The 22,146-nt window shown below is 41.3% G+C and overlaps 1 protein-coding gene across 8 annotated transcripts in view; it reads right to left on the minus strand.

Moving 5' to 3' along the window:
- Nucleotides 1-422: 422 nt before the first annotated feature.
- pikfyve (phosphoinositide kinase, FYVE finger containing) overlaps nt 423-22,146 on the minus strand; it is a 206,985-nt gene continuing 185,261 nt past the window's right edge. For all 8 annotated transcript variants that reach the window (XM_038788673.1, XM_038788682.1, XM_038788662.1 and 5 more), the window contains 7 exons: nt 19,711-19,767; nt 15,646-15,822; nt 13,236-13,339; nt 7,999-8,127; nt 7,321-7,582; nt 5,653-5,727; nt 423-1,651 (listed from right to left, as the gene is read on the minus strand). In XM_038788673.1, coding sequence (XP_038644601.1) covers nt 1,536-1,651; nt 5,653-5,727; nt 7,321-7,582; nt 7,999-8,127; nt 13,236-13,339; nt 15,646-15,822; nt 19,711-19,767 — 920 coding nt within the window. In that variant the 3' untranslated portion in view covers nt 423-1,535. The remainder of the gene's footprint in view (nt 1,652-5,652; nt 5,728-7,320; nt 7,583-7,998; nt 8,128-13,235; nt 13,340-15,645; nt 15,823-19,710; nt 19,768-22,146) is intronic.

The following is a 22,146-nucleotide window of genomic DNA, read 5'->3' on the forward strand; positions in this document are numbered from 1 at the left end:
CTTTCTTCCCTTAATTAGCCAACTCCCAGCAATCCAGTCAAAGTCACACATCTTGCGTATGAGTGGTTATTGACACAGAACTCAAGCACTAACAAAAAAACCTAGTGAGTTTGAAATATTGATATTTTAAACAGTTGGAAAATCCAGCCAAATTTGAATTAAAACAAAACACTGGGAAAACTCAGCAGGAAATGAGGACAGAAAATCAGAGATAGTGTTTCGAGTTTAACATGACCTCTTCAGAACTGCAGGATTTTCCCACATTTTTTTGTTTTCATTTCAGATCTACAGCATCCACAGTATTTTTCTTTCATCAATAATTTGTTTCACGAAGTATACAAAGATAACAAATTGATAATGTGGCACTGCATGTGGCATAACAGTAAATGATGTATTAAGAAAAAATATTGAGTGTACTAAAGTACCATTGTTCCTCATACTTTATTGTAATATCCATTAGCAGTTATTTTCAGACGTACCAATATGGTCTCAAATAACACATTTTGAGCATTATAAAACACCTTGTAGAATTTGAAGATTTATTATACTTTAGTGCTCCAAAGATAGTTTTGGTGGTATTTATTTTCATAGACAATCCACTATAATTAACTTTATCCCATAGTGATTTCGAATCCCAGATGTGCTATCTGTTTCGAAATATGATCATAAACAGTTTTCCAAAGTGCATCACTGACAGTTGTCAAATTAGCCTGAAGTATAATTCTTACACGTTACTTGTTATATAAAGACACTTGCATGAATTTGGAATGCAAAAAACCCAAAACACAACTTGCCAGTTTCTGCATTTTCGTTTTACAAATCTATCTGTACCCGCATTAGAAAAAAGATTTACAAAGTGCACCACTGGGAAAAATACTGCAGGATTCTTTAAAATTCATGGCAACAATGTGAAATTTGAAAACTTGATTCCAATTCTGTTAGCTCTGCAGCTACATATTGCAACTTATCCAATCTTCTATTTACAGGCAATCTTAATGTATGAACACTGAAATAACAAGATGTTTTGTAGGTCCCTCAATCTAACAATCTATATACAAATACCCCATTTACTACATGCTTTTTCTACAGCTCACAAAGGTATTATAAAGAGCATCTACAGTATGTGTGCATATATTGAAATAATTATTTGAGAGCAGCGCTTTGTGCTTTTTGTAAGGTAAAGCCTCGATGACTTGCGTTATCTAATAATGCTTTATTTTAAGTATGTCAAGGTGGAAATATAGTTCAAGTTTTGCAGGTCTCATTCATGTCCCTCAAATGGGACCATTTGTGAAAGTGGTTTTCACCCACCCAAGATAAACCTAAAAATTAAAGACAATGTTTTCCCACTGAATTCTCTGTTCTGATGCAATACTGCAATGGAACCCATTATATGTACAGTGTTTTCTGACTCAGTGCTGCCCATGGAATCAGTTTCAAATGGACAATCGACATATACACCCTTTTCATAGCATATATTCAGTGATGCTGTTGGGCAGTTTAATCCAGAAATGTCTTGAATGCTGTCTTTCTTTTCAGCAGCTCACACCCAGGCCTGTCCAGTGTTCTGGGACTTTCAGAAAATACTTGTCCATTGCTTCACAGAACCTTGTTCTATAAAGTTCTGGGGAAACCACAGTTGGCATTTTCCCTGTGTGAAAAAGTAGTAATATTGTAATAGTTATTTGGTAGTACAGAACTAGAGTATTTCTGAAACATGAAATACATTTTGTGGAAGCTTTTCATCTTGCACTCATCAATATCAGTGGAAGCAATCACTTTATACTGTATGAAAAGAGGGTGTTGATTGGTTTGCCAATTGGACTGTGATTGGTAGAGGTGTTGCACTGTAGAACAAACTAGTGAATGGCTATAACTTATTTTGTTTAGCTGAAACAGGTGCAGTGTGTATATGTCCTTTCTATCTTCAAAGAAGGTTGTGTGTATTAATATGTGTAGCTTCTTGTACATGCAAATTTTCCAAACTGCAAACTCAACTGACAACCTTAAATTGGTTGTCAGCGTGCATTTTAGCGCATTCTGGATTATTTAGCAAATGTTGTCTAATTGCAGAATTTAATATAATATCGGACATTGTGGATGTGATTTTTCGGTCCCGTTGCACATGAAAAACAGCACAGCATGGTGCAACGCAACCGGTAGATGCCGGGATACCCACCTCCGGTATCTACCCGGTTCACCATGCCTCGCAAGATCTAATTGTGGGCGGGATCAATTTCTGGCAAATCTCCATATTAGAGCAAGACAGCTAGTCTCACTCTATAATATGTGTTCCTGAGATCTACCAAAGGGGTGGGATCTAACTCTCTCACCTTGGAAACCTCGGGTGAGCGCCATTCAGTGGTGGTCTCCACAAATGGGAACTAGACAGAACGGCACTCTTTGGGGTCTCCCAGGGGATTGGAGGCCCCCGGATGCATGCCCTCGAGGATGGTACCCTGGCACTGCAGGTGCCACCCCGGTACCCTGCAATGACACTCGGCCCATCGAGTCTGCTCCGCCATTCAATCATGGCTGATATTATTCTCATCCCCATTCTCCTGCCTTCTCCCCATAACCCCTGATCCCCTTATTAATCCCCATTCTCCTGCCTTCTCCCCATTACCCCTGATCCCCTTATTAATCCCCATTCTCCTGCCTTCTCCCCATTACCCCTCAGCCCCTTATTAATCAAGAACCTATCGGACACTCAGTAATTTGGCCTCCACATCCTTCTGCGACAAAAAGTGACACAAATTCACCACCCTCTGGCTGAAGAAATTCCTCCTCATCTCTGTTTTAAAGGAGTTGTGCCTTCAGTTTGAGATTGTGTCCTCTGGTTCAAGTTTTCCTACAAGCGGAAACATCCTCTCTACGTCCATTCTATCCAGGCCTCGCAGTATCCTACAAGTTTCCATAAAATATCCCCTCAACCTTCTAAACTCCAACGAATACAGACCCAGAGTCCTCAATCTTTCCTCATATGACAGGCTGTTCATTCCAGGGATCATTATTGCGAACCTCCTCTGGACCCTTTCCGAGGACAGCACATCTTTCCTTAGATACGGGGCCCAAAACTGCTCACAATACTTCAAATGGGGTCTGACCAGAGCCTTGTATTGCCTCAGAAGTACATCCCTGGTCTTGTATTCTACCCTCTCGACATGAATGCCAACATTGCATTTGCCTTCCGAACTGCCGACTGAACCTGCACGTTAACCTAAGAGAATTGTGAACAAGGACTCCCAAGTCACTTTGTGCTTCTGATTTTCTAAACATTTCCCCATTTGGAAAATAGTCGATACTTCCATTCCTCCTTCCAAAGTGCATAACCTCACATTTTTCCACATTGTATTCCATCTGCCACTTCTTTGTCCACTCTCCTAGCCTGTCCAAGTCCTTCTGCAGCCCGCCTGCTTCCTCAATACTACCTGTCCCTCTACAAATATCATCTGCAAAATTAGCAACAGTGCCTTCAGTTTCTTCTTACAGATCATTAATGTATATTGTGAAAAGATGTGGTCCCATCACCAACCCCTGAGGCACACCAATAGTCACCAGCTGCCATCCTGAAAAATACCCCTTTATCCCCACTCTCTGCCTTCTGCCGGTCAGCCAATCCTTTATCCATGCCAGGATCTTGCCCTTAACAGACTCTTAATTTATTTAACAGTCTCCAATGCGGCACCTTGTCAAAACCCTTCTGGAAATCTAACCAAATCAGGTCTACTGGTTCTCCTTTGTCTAACTTCCTTGTTACTTCTTCAAAGAACTCTAACAGATTTGTCAGACATGACCCCCCCCCCACCCCCCCTTTGATGAAGCCGTGCTGACTCAGTCCTATTTTACCATGCACTTCCAAGTACTCCGCGATTTCAACTTTAATAATGGACTCTAAAATCTTACCAATGACCGAAGTCAGGCTAACCGGCCTTTAATTTCCCACTTTCTTCAACAGCTATGTTAAATTAGCCATTTTCCAGTCCTCTAGGACTCTTCCTGCCTCTAGTGATTCCTAAAATATCACCAATGCCTCCGCAATGTCCTCAGCTATGTCTTTTAGAACCCTGGGGTGTAGTCCATCCGGTTCAGGTGATTTATCCACCTTCAGACGTTTCAGCTTCCCCGAACGTTCTCCTTAGTAATGGCCACTGCACTCACCTCTGCCTCCTGAAGCTCTGGCATCCCACTGGTATCTTCCACCGTGAAGACTGATGCAAAGTAACTATTCAGTTCCTCTACCATTTCCTTATTTCCTATTATTACTTCTCCAGCCACATTTTCCAGTGATCCAAAGTCTATTTTTGCCTCTCTCTTACCTTTTATATATTGAAAAAAACTCTTCCAATCTTCCTTTATATTACTAGCTAGCTTGCACTCATATTTCGTCTTCTCCCCCCTTATTGCTTTTTTAGTTGTCCTCTGCTTACTTTTAAAGGCTTCCCAAATTCTCTGGCTTCCCACTAATCCTCACCATTTTGTATGCTTTTTCTTTTTTGCTGTCCTTGACTTCCCTCATCAGCCATGGATGCCTTGTCCTCCCCGTAGCATGTTTCCTCTTCCTTGGGATGAATTTCTGTTGTGCCTTCCAAATAATCCCCCAAAACCCCTGCCATTGCAGTTCCACTGACTTCCCTGCTGGGCTCCACCCTCATGTCTTTGTAGTTACCCGTTTTTAATTGTAATACCGTTACATCTGATGCAGCTTCTCCCTCTCAAACTGCAGGGTAAATTCTATCATGGTATACCAAAAGCCTATCTTCACTGGTTAATACATGCATTGGGATTTTTACAGTTCTATTCACTATAACACTGGCCTTATCAGCAAACTCGCCATGGTCACTATGCAAGCTTGGGCGCATCGAGGGCAACTTGCAGGATAATGGCCACCCTGATCTGATCATTTTGCGCTGTATGTCACGCAAACTCATGAATGGGCCTCAGGCCATCACATTCAGCCCCGAGAAGTGCTCAGTCTACCTTCGATTACCCGGGAAGGGAAAGGTATCTCAAAAATCTGAACCAAGAGATAAAGCCAGCAGTTTGACACTGCTACTATGTAACAGCAACAGGAGGATATTCACCACTCACAAGGTGCTGCCGTCAAGTCAAAAATACATTCTGCCTATCACACAAATGAGTAATGTGCTGTATGAATTTGTGAGATCGTATCGAACAGTATGTCCTATCTGATGTTCACAATGGACAAGGTACAGACCATACCAAACAATCCTGTATTGCAAAACACAAGTGTTCAACATTAAATGTGATTCCATAATCCTCAGTGTGGTACAAATTATGTTGACAACCAATTTAAGGTTGCCAGTTCGACTCACAGTGTGGTGAGTGTGTGTGTTTTGGAAATTACATATATTATTAATACACAGAGCCCTGTCCTTTGCAGACAGAAAAAACATGTACACACATTGCATCTGCTCAGTTAAACAAAATAAGTGATATCCATTTGCTGGTTCATTCCACAGGTCAATGTCTTTAAATTTCAAACTATGCTTGGCAGTTGGCTGTTAAAGAAAAAACACTTTTCTGCATCCCACCTACATTTTCTTCGATATCTGTAGGATATTTTGTCATTTTCTTTCTTCAATAACTTGTACACAATGACTCTAAACAGCTACTTATATACAGGCTTACCTTGTCCACCCAAGATTCCTGTAGACTTCACAACCATTTCAAGTTTTTTATCCCAAGTAAAAGTCCTGATATAATCTAAATAAACCAAAATAAATGAGTCAAGAACGTGGCTTGAGGGAACTAAACCACATGATAATTTTTTCTTTGTACTTTCACTATTCCAGCAACATGGATGAATAAAATGTATAAGTAATGCAGTGACACTATGTACAATGGAAAAAGACAAAGACATAGCAGAAGTAAAAGTTGTGGGAAGAGACCAATTTTATTAAGCCGAGATGTGATTTGGCAAAATTGGACTGGAAGGTGAATTAGTGTCAGAGCTGTGGGAAACATGCAAGAATCAGACATCAGGATAAAAATGTTCCCACGAAGAAAAAAGGTTGAAACTCAAAAATCTAAAACCTTTGGCCAAACAGCAATAGGACAAGATGAAACAAAATGGAAGCTTATGCAACACTGCAGAAAGTCTAAATGAGCAGATAAAGTAAGAAGTGAAATTCAATCGACAGATCTATGAAGTAATACCTTGTTTGCCCTATCAAATGCAAGGAAATATACAATAAATGGTCAGATATGGAGAAGTGCAGAGGAATTGAGGGATCTTGGGAGTGCCTATCCACAGTTGCCTGAAGGTGGCAGTACAGGGAAATAAGGTGGAGAGGATGACATACGGGATACTTTTCTTTATGAGCAGATGAACAGAATACAAAAGTAATGAAATGAAAATCGCTTATTGTCACGAGTCGGCTTCAATGAAGTTACTGTGAAAAGCCCCTAGTCGCCACATTCTGGCGCCTGTCCGGGGAGGCTGGTACGGGAATCGAACCGTGCTGCTGGCCTGCTTGGTCTGCTTTAAAAGCCAGCGATTTAGCTGAGTGAGCTAAACCAGCCACAGAGGTTAAGCTAGAACTGTATAAAACACTAGTAAAGCCATGGCTAGAGTTCAGTTCAGTACAGTTTTGTCACCGCATTAAGGGATAGATATGATTGCACTAGAGGTGGTACAGAGATGATTTATTACTATGTTGCTAGGACTGGAGAACTCTAGGTATGAAGTTTGGCTGGATTTGGGTAGGCTGGAGTTGTTTTCTTTGGAATAGAAGATACTGAGGGAAGATTTATTAGACGTACATAAAATGATGAGGTCTTTCTTCCTGAAGTAGCATCAATAACCAAGGGCCTAGATTTTAATTAAGTGGCAGAATGATTGGAGAAGTGTTGAGGAGAAACTTTCACCTAGATGGCACTCTTAATCTGAAAAGGTAATAAAACAGACACCCTCACCCCATTTAAAAATACTTGAATACATATTTAAAGTACTACAGACCAAGTAATGGAGAGTGGGATTAGACTAGTAGTTGTGTTTTGGCTGGTATAGATATAATGGGCAAAATAACCTTCTTCTGGTCTGTAAATTTTCTATTTTATTCCACTATGTGTTCCTATCTATTTTCATGTTGAAATCCTGGTTGTCAGATAGTTATAAAATGGTTGCTGAGAAAGGACAAGTTATTTTCCCTGAATGAGGGGAGAAGAGTTGTCATCCTTTATCACCGTGTTCACCTTATTGCATTCTCTTCCCTCCAGTACTGATAACCATGTCCGCGTTGTGCTGTGGTAAATGAAACATGTTCAAGATTATAAACTAATTTCTATCCCACTTACCAATAATTCCAACAACTAATTCATTTGTAATATCATCTCTGCCCACAAGCAGGGAATAGTCAATGATGAGATGGCTCGACAGAAAATATGCATCACTATGAATGGATGCTCGCAGTACAGCCTTGCAGTGTGATCGAATATAAAGAGGGTTATCACGAATCATTTTTAGTAAGTTTTCATCCAGTAATACAACATCACATGTTTCTTTTCCAGTTTCAGTTTTAACATTTCGATTCCTTAAAGAACCTTTTAAATCGAAAACCTGAAGGGAAAAGCAATAATTTAGGGACACTCCAAAATGCAAAGTTTCGGATTCAGGGGAAAAAAAAAACCATAGTTCAGTGCAGCAATTACAACATTTAAAATGCTACCTCGATTGGTCATCAGCTTGTCATGATATTTTGTTCTGGCAAAATAGACCAAAGAAAAAATTGTATGTACTATTTTTCCAATTTTAACTTGATCTTTAGAAATATCATCCTATTCAATGGCTCAGAATTAAGGAAAACTTTATTAATCCTAACCAATATATTACATTTCTAAATAGCTAGGACATATAATTAGGCCATAAGACTTATCTCCATTTCCCAATTATCCAGCTTACAATGTTTTATGAAATAATTTTAAATTAAAACCATATGTAAATATAAACTCTAAATAATTGCTCATGCCACGTACCTGAGCCATTTTTCTCCCATAAAAGAGATTCTCCATAACCAAAAGATCAAGTTTCTTTTCTGTATTATTCTGAGAGTTTTTGTAGCCTATACGATATACCCCTAGAATTTTTGCCAATGCTGTAGGTCTCTGTAGTATTTTAGGGAGGAAAGAAAATAAACATCTAAAATAAATGTATAAATAAACATTATAAATGAAAATAAACATATCAAACATAATTGCTAGGTGGCACAATGGTTAGTGCTGCTGCCTCACAGCGTCAGGGACCCAGGTTCAATTCTGTCCTTGGGCGACTGTGTGGAGTTTGCACATTAGAACATTGAACAGTACAGCACAGAACAGGCCCTTCGGCCCTCGATGTTGTGCCGAGCAATGATCACCCTACTTAAACCCATGTAACCCGTATCCCAACAATCCCCCCCATTAACCTTACACTACGGGCAATTTAGCATGGCCAATCCACCTAACCCGCACATCTTTGGACTGTGGGAGGAAACCGGAGTACCCGGAGGAAACCCACGCACACACGGGGAGGACGTGCAGACTCAACACAGACAGTGACCCAGCCGGGAATCGAACCTGGGACCACTGGAGCTGTGAAGCATTGATGCTAACCACCATGCTACCGTGAGGCCCCGAACATTCTCCCAGAGTCCGCATGGGTTTACTCCAGCTTTCTCCCATAGTCCAAAGATATGCAGGTTAGGTGGATTTTCCAAGGGTGTGTAGATTAGTGGGGTTATGGCAGGGAGTGGGCCTAGGTAGGGTGCCTTTTCGGAGGGTCAGAGCAAACTCGATTGGTCAAATGGCCTCCTCTGCACTGTAGGGACTCTATGACTCTAAACTGGATACTCAATTTAAAACAAGTAATTTGATACTATATAGGAATTAGGAATTGTAGGCCATGCAACCTTTTAAGCCTCCATCAGCACTCAATAAAATCATAGAAGATCTCCATGAACTCCACTTTTCCACCTTATCCCTAAATCACATGATTTCCTGAAGTACCCAAAAATATTTCGACTTTGTTTTTAATATTCTCAAAAATGGAACATCCACAGACTGCTGGGGTAGAGTATGCCAAAGATTCCTCACACTGAGTGAAGAAATTTCTCCTCATCTCAGTCTGAACCTTTTATCCGTACTTTATTTCTAGTTGTAGACTCTCTGGTTAGGGGAAACAACTTCCTAGCTGCCAAACCCTCAAAATCGTGTAAGTTTCAATGAGATCATCTCTCATTTTACTGAACTGTAGAGAATACTTAACCTCCTCTCATAGGACAGCCACATCATCCCAGCAATCAATCAATTCCTATTATGATCCCAGACCAGACCACAACAGTGGCTAGGATACTAGACTAAAATCTCCGATATTTTCTTTTAGTTTTGTAAGACTGTAAGGGAAGGATCCTTCGCCCCAGGAGTGATTGCACGAAAAAATAGGTATAAAACAAAACTTTGTTACTAACCGAGTATTAAAATCTTTTAACACAATCAAAAATAGCTGCTTTAACCTGAGGATCACCACACCTCAGGCGAGAGGCAAGGTTGAGAAGGCAGGCATTTATGAATGATTTCTACTCAACACAGTGAATGCAATACCTTTATTTGCTATCTTAATTCCCATTTAAACAACATGAAATAGACCATCTCAGCTCTCAATCCGTCCTAAATACCAATGGTACAGAAAAAAACTTGCTTGACAAATTTATTCTTTGAGAAAGAGATCTCTTGACACTGCTTTGCAGAACAGATCCGACTCTGAACAAAGTACAAAGAAAAGTACAGCACAGGAACAGGCCCTTCGCCCCTCCAAGACTGTGCCGACCATGCTGCCCGTCTAAACTAAAATCTTCTACACTGCCTGAGTCCGTATCCCTCTATTCCCTTCCTATTCATGTATTTGTCAAGATACCCCTTAAATGTCACTATCGTCCCTGCTTCCACCACCTCCTCCGGAAGCAAGTTCCAAGCACCCACTAAAATCCCTCCAGAAACTCTGTCTGGGGATGTCTTCAAAAGCGGTTTTCAATAGGTTTGTTTCAGCTCCCTCGTCCTCAGACAAGTCTGCACTGCTTTAAATAGTTAATGTATTTTAATTAACTTAGAGAGCAGAACTGTTTCACTGTGCACATAGCTTCAGCCAGATCAAAACTGAAACTGAAAAATGCTTTCTGAAAAGCCTTAGCCCCACCCAGCAATTACATCATTGCACCTAGCTGTAAGCTAATTAATTCCTCCAGGAAACCTCTTAATCAAAACAAAATTGAATTAGCCCAAGCTTTTATGATGGGTAATTGTACATCAGGCTCCTAAAAGCTTTGTTGTCTTTCAAACCAAGATTCTTTTAAAAACATGACTGCAGCATTCAAACACACTAGCTTAGGTTTTTAATCCTTGCTTCACTAAATACTTACAATCCAACATATCTAAAATCCTACATTCATTACAATTGCACACTTAAGTAAGTATAATCTTCCTTCGGGAAGGAAAGCAAACTGTACAGTTCTCCAGGTGTGGTATCACCAAAGCACAATATTATTGCAGCAAGACTGCCTTACTCTTGTACATCCAACTCCTTGTTATAAAGCCAAACATTTAATTTGCCTTCCTAGTTTGCTGTATCACTATATTGTGCGGCACTGTAGCACAGTTACTTCACAGCGCCAGGGATCCAAGTTAAATTCTCGGCTTGAGTCACTGTCTGTGCGGAGTCTGCACCTTCTTCCCGTGTTTGTGGGTTTCCTCCGGGCACTCTGGTTTCCTCCCACAAAACCCGAAAGACGTATCTGGTAGGTGAATTGGACATTCTGAATTCTCCCTCTGTGTACCCGAACAGGCAGCGTAGTGTGGTGACTAGGGGATTTTCACAGTAACTTCATTGCAGTGTTAATGTAAGCCTACTTGTGATGCTAATAAAGATTATTAACTTTGATTTGTGTACAAAAACACCGATGTACATTAAAATATACTAGTCTATACATAGCCCGGCGCCGAAATCTGGAACAGCGATCGGGCGGAGAATGGCTTCCGACGCCGGAAACGGGGCAGGCTTTTTTATTTTTCTGACAAAAATGCACATTTTCATGTTTGTCCATATTGTACTCCATCTATCTGTCGCCTTCACGCATACTCAGGTAATCAGTCTATATTCCTCTACAGTCTCTTTGAGTCATCTTCATGGTTTGCTTTCCCTGGTTTTGTATCGTCAGCAACCTGGATATATCACATTTACCCCCCTCATATAATTTAAGCAGCAACCCTTGCAGCACCCACAACCTCCAACTGTCCAACTCATAAATGATCCCTTCATTCTGATTTTTTTTTCATATAAATTTAGAGTACCCAATTCATTTTTCCAATTAAGGGCAATTTAGCATGGCCAATCTACCTACCCTGCACATCTTCGGGTTGTGGGAGCGAAACCCTCGCAAATACGTGTAGAATGTGCAAACTCCACAAATACCCAGAGCCGGGATCGAACCTGGGACCTCAGCGCTGTGAAGCAGCAATGCTCACCACTGTGCCACCATGCTGCCCTACCCTTCATTCTGATATAAAAGTAAAATACTGTCGATGCTGGAAATCTGAAATAAAAACAGAAAATACTGTAAAAGCCCTGCAGGTCTGGCAATGTCTGTGGAGAGAGAAACAGGGTTAATGTTTTGAGTCCGTATGACTGCTCCACTCTGAAGAGAAGTCATAAGGACTCAAAATCTTAACTCAGTTTCTCTCTCCACAAATGCTGATAGACCTACTAATTTTTTCTAACATTTTCTGCTTTTATTCTGACTGTTTTCAGTCCATGAACCAATCCTCACCTAAGCTATTATACTATCCACAATCTCATGTGCAACAACCTCTTGTGTGGCAATATATTGAATGTCTTCTGAAAGACAGATTTGCCAAAAACAATTTCCCTCTGACAAAATTGTGCTGACTCAGCCTAATCATACAATCAATTTCTAAGCATCCTGTTATCATGCCCCTAATAATAGACTAGCAGTGTCCCTACTTCCAAGGTCAGGCTAACTGTCTTCCATCTTTTCTCCTTCCCTCCTATCCTAAATAGTTGTGGTACTTTCCAACCTATGGGGAGTAAGATCAACCGTTTTGGAAATTGTAAGTTGCAATCACTAGAAAAATGAGTTTGAAACAATGGGTAAAAGTAAATATCAATCAATGAGCCTCTGTGTACATTTTAGGCATTTTCTTTGGCTATATTCATCTCCCCAAATTGCTTTCAGTTCAAAGAGTGAAATGGTCCAAGTCCACACACATCTCCACCAGGTGGTGCATTTATCTGGTGACATTGCATACAGGTACTGTAATTGGTTGAAATTGGAGCTTTGAACTAATGTCTAATTTACTATTTCTAAACTTCAGAATTTAACAATATCAGACCCAGGGGCGAAATTCTCCCCTACCCGGCGGGGCGGGGGGTCCCGGCGTAGCGGAGTGGCGCCAACCACTCCGCCGTCGGGTCTCCCCAAAGGTGCAGAATTCTCCGCACCTTCAGGGGTTAGGCCCGCGCCGGAGTGGCTCCCACTTCACCGACTGGTGCCAAAGGCCTTCGGCGCTACACCGGCCGGCGTCGGGGCTGGCCGAAAGGCCTTCGCCGGTCAGCATGAGTCCGCGCATGCGTTGTGGAGGGGGTCTCTTCTGCCTCCGCCATGGTGGAGGCCGTGGCGGAAGAAAAATAGTGCCCCCACAGCACTGGCCTGCCCGCCGATCGGTGGGCCCCATATGGCAGAAGATGCTAGGAGTGCAAGTTTCCCACTATGACTTGCCCTGCAATTTCCCTCTGCAGACAAGCAATGCCTGCATCTATATCTAAAATTGTCTGAATAAATCTCTATGAATCAACATTCAACTACTTCAGCATTACTTCTTTTTGTTTTAAATCACTGGCACATAATTTAAAAGAACATTATGCAGTAAAACTGTACATCTAACATCTCAAAAATGATAGCAGTGCAGTGAATGGAGATGAGCACCCCAAATAAACAAATTCCACCATTTCCAATCGAATCAGAACTGTAAGAGAAAATCCAAGGCTTTATTGCAAAGTTCCCAGAGGTCAACAACCCACTGACCGAAAGTGGGCAAGGATGTAAAAAAAAAAAAGGTACCCTGATTTCTTGTTATCGCATAGCTTCAAAGCTCTAAGTGCGAGAAACAGAATTGGCAGGAGAATGAGAAACATCGTCCCTCCCCATTCCCCAAACCTCACTTACCTTTTGCTGAACAGCAGTTGTGATATAATTAAAATAATGAGGAGCAAAATCCAGGAATGACTGGACTTCCAGGCGAGGCATCTGCTTCAAAATAAAGCGGTCATCTAGAAAAATTATTTTTTTTGAAAATGATGAAAGTTGCACAGAAGATATTTTTCAGCACTTTAAAGTCAAGGCAAAACGCCTCACAACTGAAATAAATTCTTCTGGAAAATACAGTAAGACTTCGCAACAAAAACACAATATTTCAACTACATCTTCAATTAAAATAGAACATAACAAAAATACAGAGTATTCCAATTTATTTTATTTTACTTCAACATAGTTAATATGACCATCAAAACGCGAATGGAATTTTGTCCTTCATCGCTAGAAGGATGGAGTTTAAGACTAGCGAGGTTATGCTGCAACTGTATACGGTGTTAGCGAGGTCACACCTGGAGTATTGTGTTCCGTTTTGGGCTCCTTGAAAGGATGTATTTGTGCTGGAGGGTGCGCAGAGGAGATTCACTAGATTAATCCCAGAGCTGAAGGGGTTGGATTACGAGGAGAGGTTGAATAGACTGGGACTGTACTTGTTGGAATTTAGAAGGATGCGGGGGGGGGGGGGGGGGAAATCTTATAGAAACATATAAAATTATGAAGGGAATATAGGATAGCTGCGGGCAGGTTGATTCCACTGGCGGGTGAAAGCAGAACTAGGGGCATAGCCTCAAAATAAGTGGATGTAGATTGAGGACTGAGCTTAGAAGGAACTTCTTCACCCAAAGGGTTGTGAACCTATGGAATTTGTTGCCCAGTGAAACAGCTCCTTCATTAAATGTGTTCAAGATAAAGATATGTAGTTTTTTGAAGAATAAAGGGATAAAGGGTTATGGTGTTTGGGCGGGAAAGTGGAGCTGACCCCACAAAAGATCAGCCATGATCTCACTGAATGGCTGAGCAGGCTCGAAGGGACAGATGGCCTGCTCCTGCTCCTAGTTCTTATATTCTTATGTTATGCAAACCAGGGAGGAATAATCTAGTCATTTTGTAATGAATTAATAAAGAATATTTATCAACTTAAAAGAAAAACACACAAGGACTATAATACCCTGCAACAGTACACTTAACTACACTGATAACTATACACACACACAAATGAAGTTAGCCCTTTGTTCCTCACTACATACATTTCCTGAACTCCGAGGCGCCCCTTGTTCCCAAACAACATCCAATATTATATAAATCTATGAGCTAAAATCAGCAAATAATTTCCACGCACAGATTATTCATCCACCTTTTGGAAAATTTTCTTCAGTTTCAACGAAGGTGTAATATTCTTGATTTGAGTTTTGGATTTTAACCAGCTGCCTTTTTAGTAATAACTTGTTTTCATTGGAGACTGTTTTCTTCAGCTTGGTGTGGCTATGATGGTAGCTACCTCTACTGTGTCCCTTTCTCCACTATGGATATATCATTCTTTCCCTTTGCTATTACCCACCCTGTGGACCCAGCTTTTAGTATATAAATGCCAATTACCTTATCTCTCCACTTTGAAGTTACCTCGTCTACACCCCATTGTTTTCCCCATGTCACATAAGGTAAACACTTGCTATTCTCACTGTATGCTAATCCACATATCAAAATCCCCTTCAGACAGCTTCCCTCATCGATTCCCCTTTTCCATTTCATCCCAATTTCCTTTTATTATCTTAAATTTTCCCAATTCTTAACAGTACAATTGTTTTACGCTACCTTTCAAATGAAATACTTTATTCCAAAGAATCTCAAGGTGCTAGTTAAGGAGCAGGATCATTTCCCAACATCTTGACAAACATTCCTTCCTCAACTTGCATCACCAAAACAAATTAAACAATTACTTATTTCACTTGAGTATGTGAGATCTGTTATACGCCAATTGGCTTCTGCATTTAGTTGCATAAAGATAGTGGCTACTACACTTCAAAATGCGGTTAAATTAACACAAGTGCACTTTGATTCATCACAAAAGATGTTAGATAAAAGATGTTAGATAAATGCAATATATAATTCTAAAGGTTCAGCAGAAATAATGCAAATTTAAACCAGGAAATTTTCTTAATTAAAAAAAAATTCATAAGTATTACATTTTTGCCTATTAACTATGAGATTCCAAGGATCTCTGAAATTTAAAATGTTTTGAACTGTCAGCTTCCAGTTTTGTAAAATAAAAATCAGCCAGTGTTCAACCTTTGGGATTAAATACAGACTTGCCATTGTTACTGTTTCACATTATTATCTTGAGTGTACTTTGCTACACTCTTCAGATACAAAGTTCAGCACAAGGTACTTTGTAAGTAACTGATTGACTAACTATTTATATACATGTTTCAATAAAAATGTTTCACGGACTCTTTATCCAGTTTACAAAATCAGCATATTCTTTTACCTTCTGTAGCGTAAAAAGCCGCTCCCGATTTGCCTCCTCGGGCTTGCCATGGCAGACAGTGAGACAGAGATCGGATGAAATCATCTTCGTTGCTTGCCAAAATCACTTCTCGCATTTTGTGAAATTCCTCAGCATAATAAATTCGACAGTAAAACTTTGCATTGGCATCTGAAAATTCTGCACAAAAGTTAAAGAAACATTGTTACAATCATACCTTGATTACTAGCAATTGCTGTCAGATGATTTTTAAAAGTACTTTGTGGTTTTGCTTTCTGCTTGGTCAAAGACTAATGCATTCACCCATTACTGCCATCATCAGTGCTATCCAGCAGCAGTTTTAGAGCAACGACCCTCTCACTGATGCACTGGGTTCTGCCAGGAACATGTGGCTCCTGATTTCATTAAAATACAATGAAAAAGCTGAGTGCAAGATGGGTGCAAGAGTGACTGTCCTTGAAATCAAGTCAGCATTTGACAGCATCAAGGAGATCTTGAAATTAATTTTTTTTTTCTTTTTTAAAATAAATTTAGAGTACCCAATTCATTTTTTCCAATTAAGGGGCAATTTAGAGTGTTCAATCCACCTACTTGGCACATCTTTGGGTTGTGGGGGTGAAACCCACACAAACATGGGGAGAATGTGCAAACTCCACACGGACAGTGACCCAGAGCCGGGATCGAACCTGGGACTTTGGCACCGTGAGACTGTAATGCTACCACTGCGCCACCTTGCTGCCCCAAATTGAAATTAATTCTTGATTTCAGAGGGAATCGGGAGAAACCTCTCCATGATTTGAGTCATACTGAGCACAGAAAGGATGGCTGTGATTGTTTGAAGCCAATCATCTCAGTTCTAGAACACTGCTGCACGATTTCCTCAGGATGGTGCTCTAGGCCAAATTCATTTTAGCTGCTTCATCAACGACCTCCCTTCCATCATAAGATCAGAAGTCAGGAGGTTGCCGGTGATTTCAAAATGTTCACCACCATTTGGAACTCCTCAGATACTGAAGCAGTCCGTGCCAATATACAGCAAGACCTGTAGAATATTTAGGCTTGGGTTTCTAAGTGGAAAGTAACATTTGCAGGCAATGATCATCCCAACAAGAGAGAATCCAAGCATCTCCTCTTGACATGCAATGGCATTGCCATTATTAAATCCCCCGCAATCCTGGGGGTTAAAATTGAACAGAAATTGAACTGGGCTAGCCATATAAATACTGTGGCTGCAGGAGCAGGTCAGAGGCAAGTAACTCACTGCCTGACTTTCTAAACGCCTATTCACCATCTACAAAGCACAAATCAGGAGTGCGATGGACTATTTTCCACTTGCTTGATGAGCGCAGTTCCAACAATACTCAAGAGGCTCCACATCATTCAAGACAAAGCAGCACACTTGATTGACATCCCACCCACCACCTTCAACATTCATTCCCTTCCTCCACCATTGATGCACAGTGGCAACAGTACAAGATGCACTGCAGCAGATTACCAAGGCTCCTTCAACAGCACCTTCCAAACATGTGGCATCTACCACCAAGAAGAACAAAGGCACCAGATACATGGAAGCCTGGAGGTTCTCTGTCAAGCCATTCACCATTCTGACCTGGAAATAGATCATCATTCCTTCACTGTCATGGGATTAAAATTTTGGAACTTCCTCCCAAACAGCACTATGGGTGTACCTATATCACATGCACTGCAGCAGTTTAAGAAAACATCTCACCACCACCTTCTCAAGGGAAATCCGGAGTGGGCAACAAATGCTACCCAAAGATGCTTACATCTATGAAAGAATTTTTAAAAACCAAAAAATTAAAGATACTTTTGCAGAAGTCCCGCGTAAAAGTTTGCGCCAGTGAAATCATTTTGAAGTATTTTCATGTTGCCAGCAGAATTGGATCAATTATAGGGGGATCAAATCACACTTAACACAAACTCTCTGCATAAAAGGTGGGCCAGATGTTTACGGTGATCAAGCCGGAGCAAGCCAAAACTGGAAGCATGTGAAATCGTACAAAAAGCCGGGCGCAAGTCCTGGCATCCTCGTGCTCACGTGCAATATTTTGGTCAGTGGGTGCGTGTAGGAGTCTGAAGCGTGTCTGCCAACAAATAAGCAGGCAATTGTAATTAAGCCCATTCACATAGAACATACAGGGGCAGCACAGTGGTTAGCATTGCTGGCTACGGCGCTGAGGACCCGGGTTCGAATCCCGGCCCTGGGTCACTGTCCGTGTGGAGTTTGCACATTCTCCCCGTGTCTCCGTGGGTTTCGCCCCCACAACCCAAAAGATGTGCAGGTTAGGTGGATTGGCCACGCTAAATTGCCCCTTAATTGGAAAAAACAATTGGGTACTCTAAATTTATTAAAAAAAGAAAAAAAACGTAAAACACAGTGCAGCAGGAGGCCATTCGGCCCATCGAGTCTGCACCGACCCATTTAAGCCCTTACTTCTACCCTATCCCCGGAGACCAATAACCCCTCCTAACCTTTTTGGTCACTAAGGGCAATTTATCATGACCAATCCACCTAACCTGCACGTCTTTGGACTGTTGGAGGAAACCGGAGCACCCGGAGGAAACCCACGCAGACACGGGGAGAACGTGCAGACTCCGCACAGACAGTGACCCAGCGGGGAATCGAACCTGGGACCCAGGCGCTGTGAAGCCGCAGTGCTATCCACTTGTGCTACCATGCTGCAATAGGAAGCTATTGGTGGTGATATCATGTGGTCCATCTACTTTTAGATTGGCAAACAGGCCAGTTGGCCTTCACGTTTTCATAACAAACATGTTCCAAGTTGGGATAAAATTAAAGATGTTTAAGAGATGAGGGCCTCTGTCAGGTGCTTCAATTTGCAGTGTAAACATGGTTTGAAGTGTTCCTTTCAGCTCATCTAATTCATACAGAACTGAAGCTCCCGGAGACAACTCCGCACCAACTGTCAGACTTCAGGCAGCTCACTAGAAACATCCAGTCCGAGAGCACTGAGCCTTTATCAGCAGACATTCCATGCTGGCTGTCAGTCAATGTAAAATCACAGTCGGGTTCCAGTCACAGCCAGCAGCGCCTACTGCGTCTGCTTCCGGGATCACATGTGCCCGACGAGTGCAAAATACAGGCAGTGTTACATTATAAGCAGTGTTAGATTTAATTTTCTTTTAGGCATTTGTGCCATCTCAAATTGCCCTTGAAAAGTTGGCAGTGAGCTGCATTCTTGAATCGCTGAATCCATGAGATATAGATGTGCACCCACAGTGTTTTTAGGGAGGGAGTTCTCATATTTTGAGTCATTAACAATGAAGACATGGCAATATATTTCTAAGTCTGGATGGTTAGTAGCTTGGAGGGGAGCATCCAGGTGGTGGTGTTCCCATGCATCTGCAGCCTTTGTCCTCATAGATGGTAGTGGTCGTGGGTTTGGCAGATGCTGTAAAACAGCAATGCTTTAGCTGTAGTTTGCAAACTCTTCATAGAGTCAGCAAAGTCCAAAATGTTGCTAGCCAGCTGTTTTATTACCAGGTACATTTAAAATGTTACTCTTTCACTTACAATGCTATGGGCGGTATGGAGGCACAGTGGTTAGCACTGTTGCCTTACAGCTCCAGGGACCCGGGTTCAATTCCGGCCTCGGGTGCCTGTGTAAGAGTTTGCACTTTCTTCCCGTGTCTGCAAGGGTTTCCTCCGGGTGCTCCGGTTCCCTTCCACAGTCCAAAGATGTGCAGGTTAGGTGTATTGGCCATGCTAAATTGCCCTTAGTGTCCAAAAAGGTAAGGTGAGGTTATGGGGATAGGGTAGAGGTGTGGGCTTAATTAGGGTGCTTTCCCAAGGGCCAGTGCAGACTCGATGGGCTGAATGGCCTCCTTCTGCACTGTAAATTCTAGGATTTTATGATTCATAATGTTTAGACCCATATGGAGAATGCAACAATGCTTGTGGAATGAAGTTGAATATACTCATGAAATGTGGCATAAAGCTAATCTCAGTATAATATGGTATCAGATATTTGACAGTGAAATGAAGACGGTGCTTCAGAGAGCTCAACCGTCATCAACAAAACTTACGTAGTTCCACATGTGGGTTTCCAAGCTGCTTCTTTTGTTTGTCTCCATCACCATCATCTAAAATATAAACACTGAACCACTTAGTGAGGGAATACTGGATAAACAACTTCAAACCTTCTTTGACATATCACTCCATAAGATACATTTTTGGTTGAAATTAAAAGATGATGATCAGAAAAACACTAAGTTACAGATGACATCACCCTTCATTCTCATCTGCATTTGCATTGCAAATCTGTTATTTGGTTAAGTGTTATTGCAACCCACACTTCCTACAAATAGTTGTCATTTAAAGACATATTTTGGGCAAGTCTGAAGGTGAAACCAGTTAATTGGTCAGACCAAGCAAATCTACTTATAGGTATCATTCAAGCTTTTTTAAAAGTTCCAATAAAGTGGCAATTTAGCATGGCCAATCCACCTACCCTGCACATCTTTGGGTTGTGAGGGTGAGACCCACACAGACACGGAGAGAATGTGCAAACTCCACAAGGACAGTGACCCTTGTCTTGGCGCCGTGAAGCAATAGTGCTAACCACTGGACCACCGTGCCGCCCTGGCACATTCAGTTAATAAAAATGATCGTGATGTACGAAAGATTCTAAAACCACATTCGTACATTATGATATATTTATTTTCATATGCCAGCTCAAGAAAAGCTTCTGTAAATAAAATACAAACTTTGGGCAAACTGTCAATTAGTGGTTATTTCCAGTAACTTTCATGAAAACAATAATCTGTCAGTGGCTTAATTATATAATCTGGTTTGGATGAACAGCATCAGTATATTTGGTACTGCAATAAATTTAAATGTGCAATTATACTTACAATTGACCACAAATTCAAAGTAACTCGCACTTAACTGCAAATCTAAAATTTGAGGTAAATAACTGACTAACATCAAACCTATGTTTTTCCTCATCTAATATTGAAAAATTATTTTCCATATAATAGGGCACATGGGGATGATTTGCTCCTGCTTCCACTGCCAGCAAGACCGACAACTCTGGCGCAAAATCTCACGAGAATTGGTAAACGAGATTCTCACGAGTGAGATCTTGTTTCCCAATTTTCCCTGCCCCACACCAGTGACATAATGGAGTTCACACCCACAAAAGGCCAGAAACTCATTTGAATGCTTTCATATACATTTTAATATAATTAGCAAGCACCCCAGCCGCATGATTCCCCCGTCCCTCATTGAATATTCAAACCTCGTCAAGGTTTACACCACTAGTTAAATACGTGGACCAGCTGAGGGGATCCCCCTGGGGCGCAAAGGTAAGTATAGCCCTTGGGGACAAAGGGACATGGATGGGCACTGCGTTTGGCAGAGCCAGACAGTACCAATCTGTTCTGGGGAGCCACACTGGGGGTCGAGTTCATGTTATGTTTCTTGGGGGGAAGAGGGGTGTTAATCCCTGGTGCTTGTAGGGGGGTCCCCTGCGTCAGTGGGGCGGAGTTGAGCGTGGATTCTTTCTGTGCTGATCAAGATGCCATTTTTAAAGGGCGTCCCGATCTCTATGGAGTTGGCCTTGCCAGCTCTATCAGACCCTGATCCACCACAATGATGGCACAAACCACACACTCAGATTTATTTCCCCCCTTAGAGGCTTAAGATCTGGACTAAACCTCAGCTGTGCAGCTGGAGAGCTACATGCCGGATTTCAGTCAGAGCCTGACACTCTTATACGGGAAAATTCCAGCCATGGAGACCAAACTTTGAAAAAATGTTACCAACTTATTCTGAAAATGTAGCTGTACTGAGGCTTCTGACTTTTACATACCATATTTTAAACTTAAACGTGTATAATACCCGTTGAAACATAATTTCCCTCTTTGCTGGAAAAAGTATTAAAATCAAGCCTTTGTGGTTGCCTGAGTACTCATGAAAACTGACAAAACTGCTCTGTTTCCATGTGTTGTGGTAGAAGCAAAAAGTACATCTATGCAACGCAAGTGCTCGGAGTTTAAAGCTTAAAGCCATGTGAAAATACAGTCAATCTACAATTTTGTGCAGATGCGTTGCTCTGGTTTGAAAATTTAAAAAATAAATTTAGAGTACCCCATTATTTCTTTTTCCTCAATTAAGGGGCAGTCCCCACATGGACAGTGACCCAGGGCCGGGATCGAACCCAGGTCCTCAGTGCCATAGGCAGCAATGCGAACCATTGCGCCACTATGCCGCCCTTGGTTTGGAATGTTAATAAGATCTTATCAATGATGTATCTGCATAAAATCATATACAGAAAACATGAGCATCTTATTTTTCATTCTGCTATGAAATCAGTCATACAAATGTAATGCTTTTGAAATTAGCTTTAATACTTTTGTGTTGTGTTGCGCTAATACCAACTGTGACTTCGGGCACCAGAGGAAGTGTCTTTTTACTGTTGAATTTCAAAAGCTTAAGGATTGCAACAGTACAAACACAAC

The sequence above is a fragment of the Scyliorhinus canicula genome, chromosome 2 (genome assembly GCF_902713615.1).
Source record: "Scyliorhinus canicula chromosome 2, sScyCan1.1, whole genome shotgun sequence".
Classification (NCBI taxonomy): Eukaryota; Metazoa; Chordata; class Chondrichthyes; order Carcharhiniformes; family Scyliorhinidae; genus Scyliorhinus; species Scyliorhinus canicula.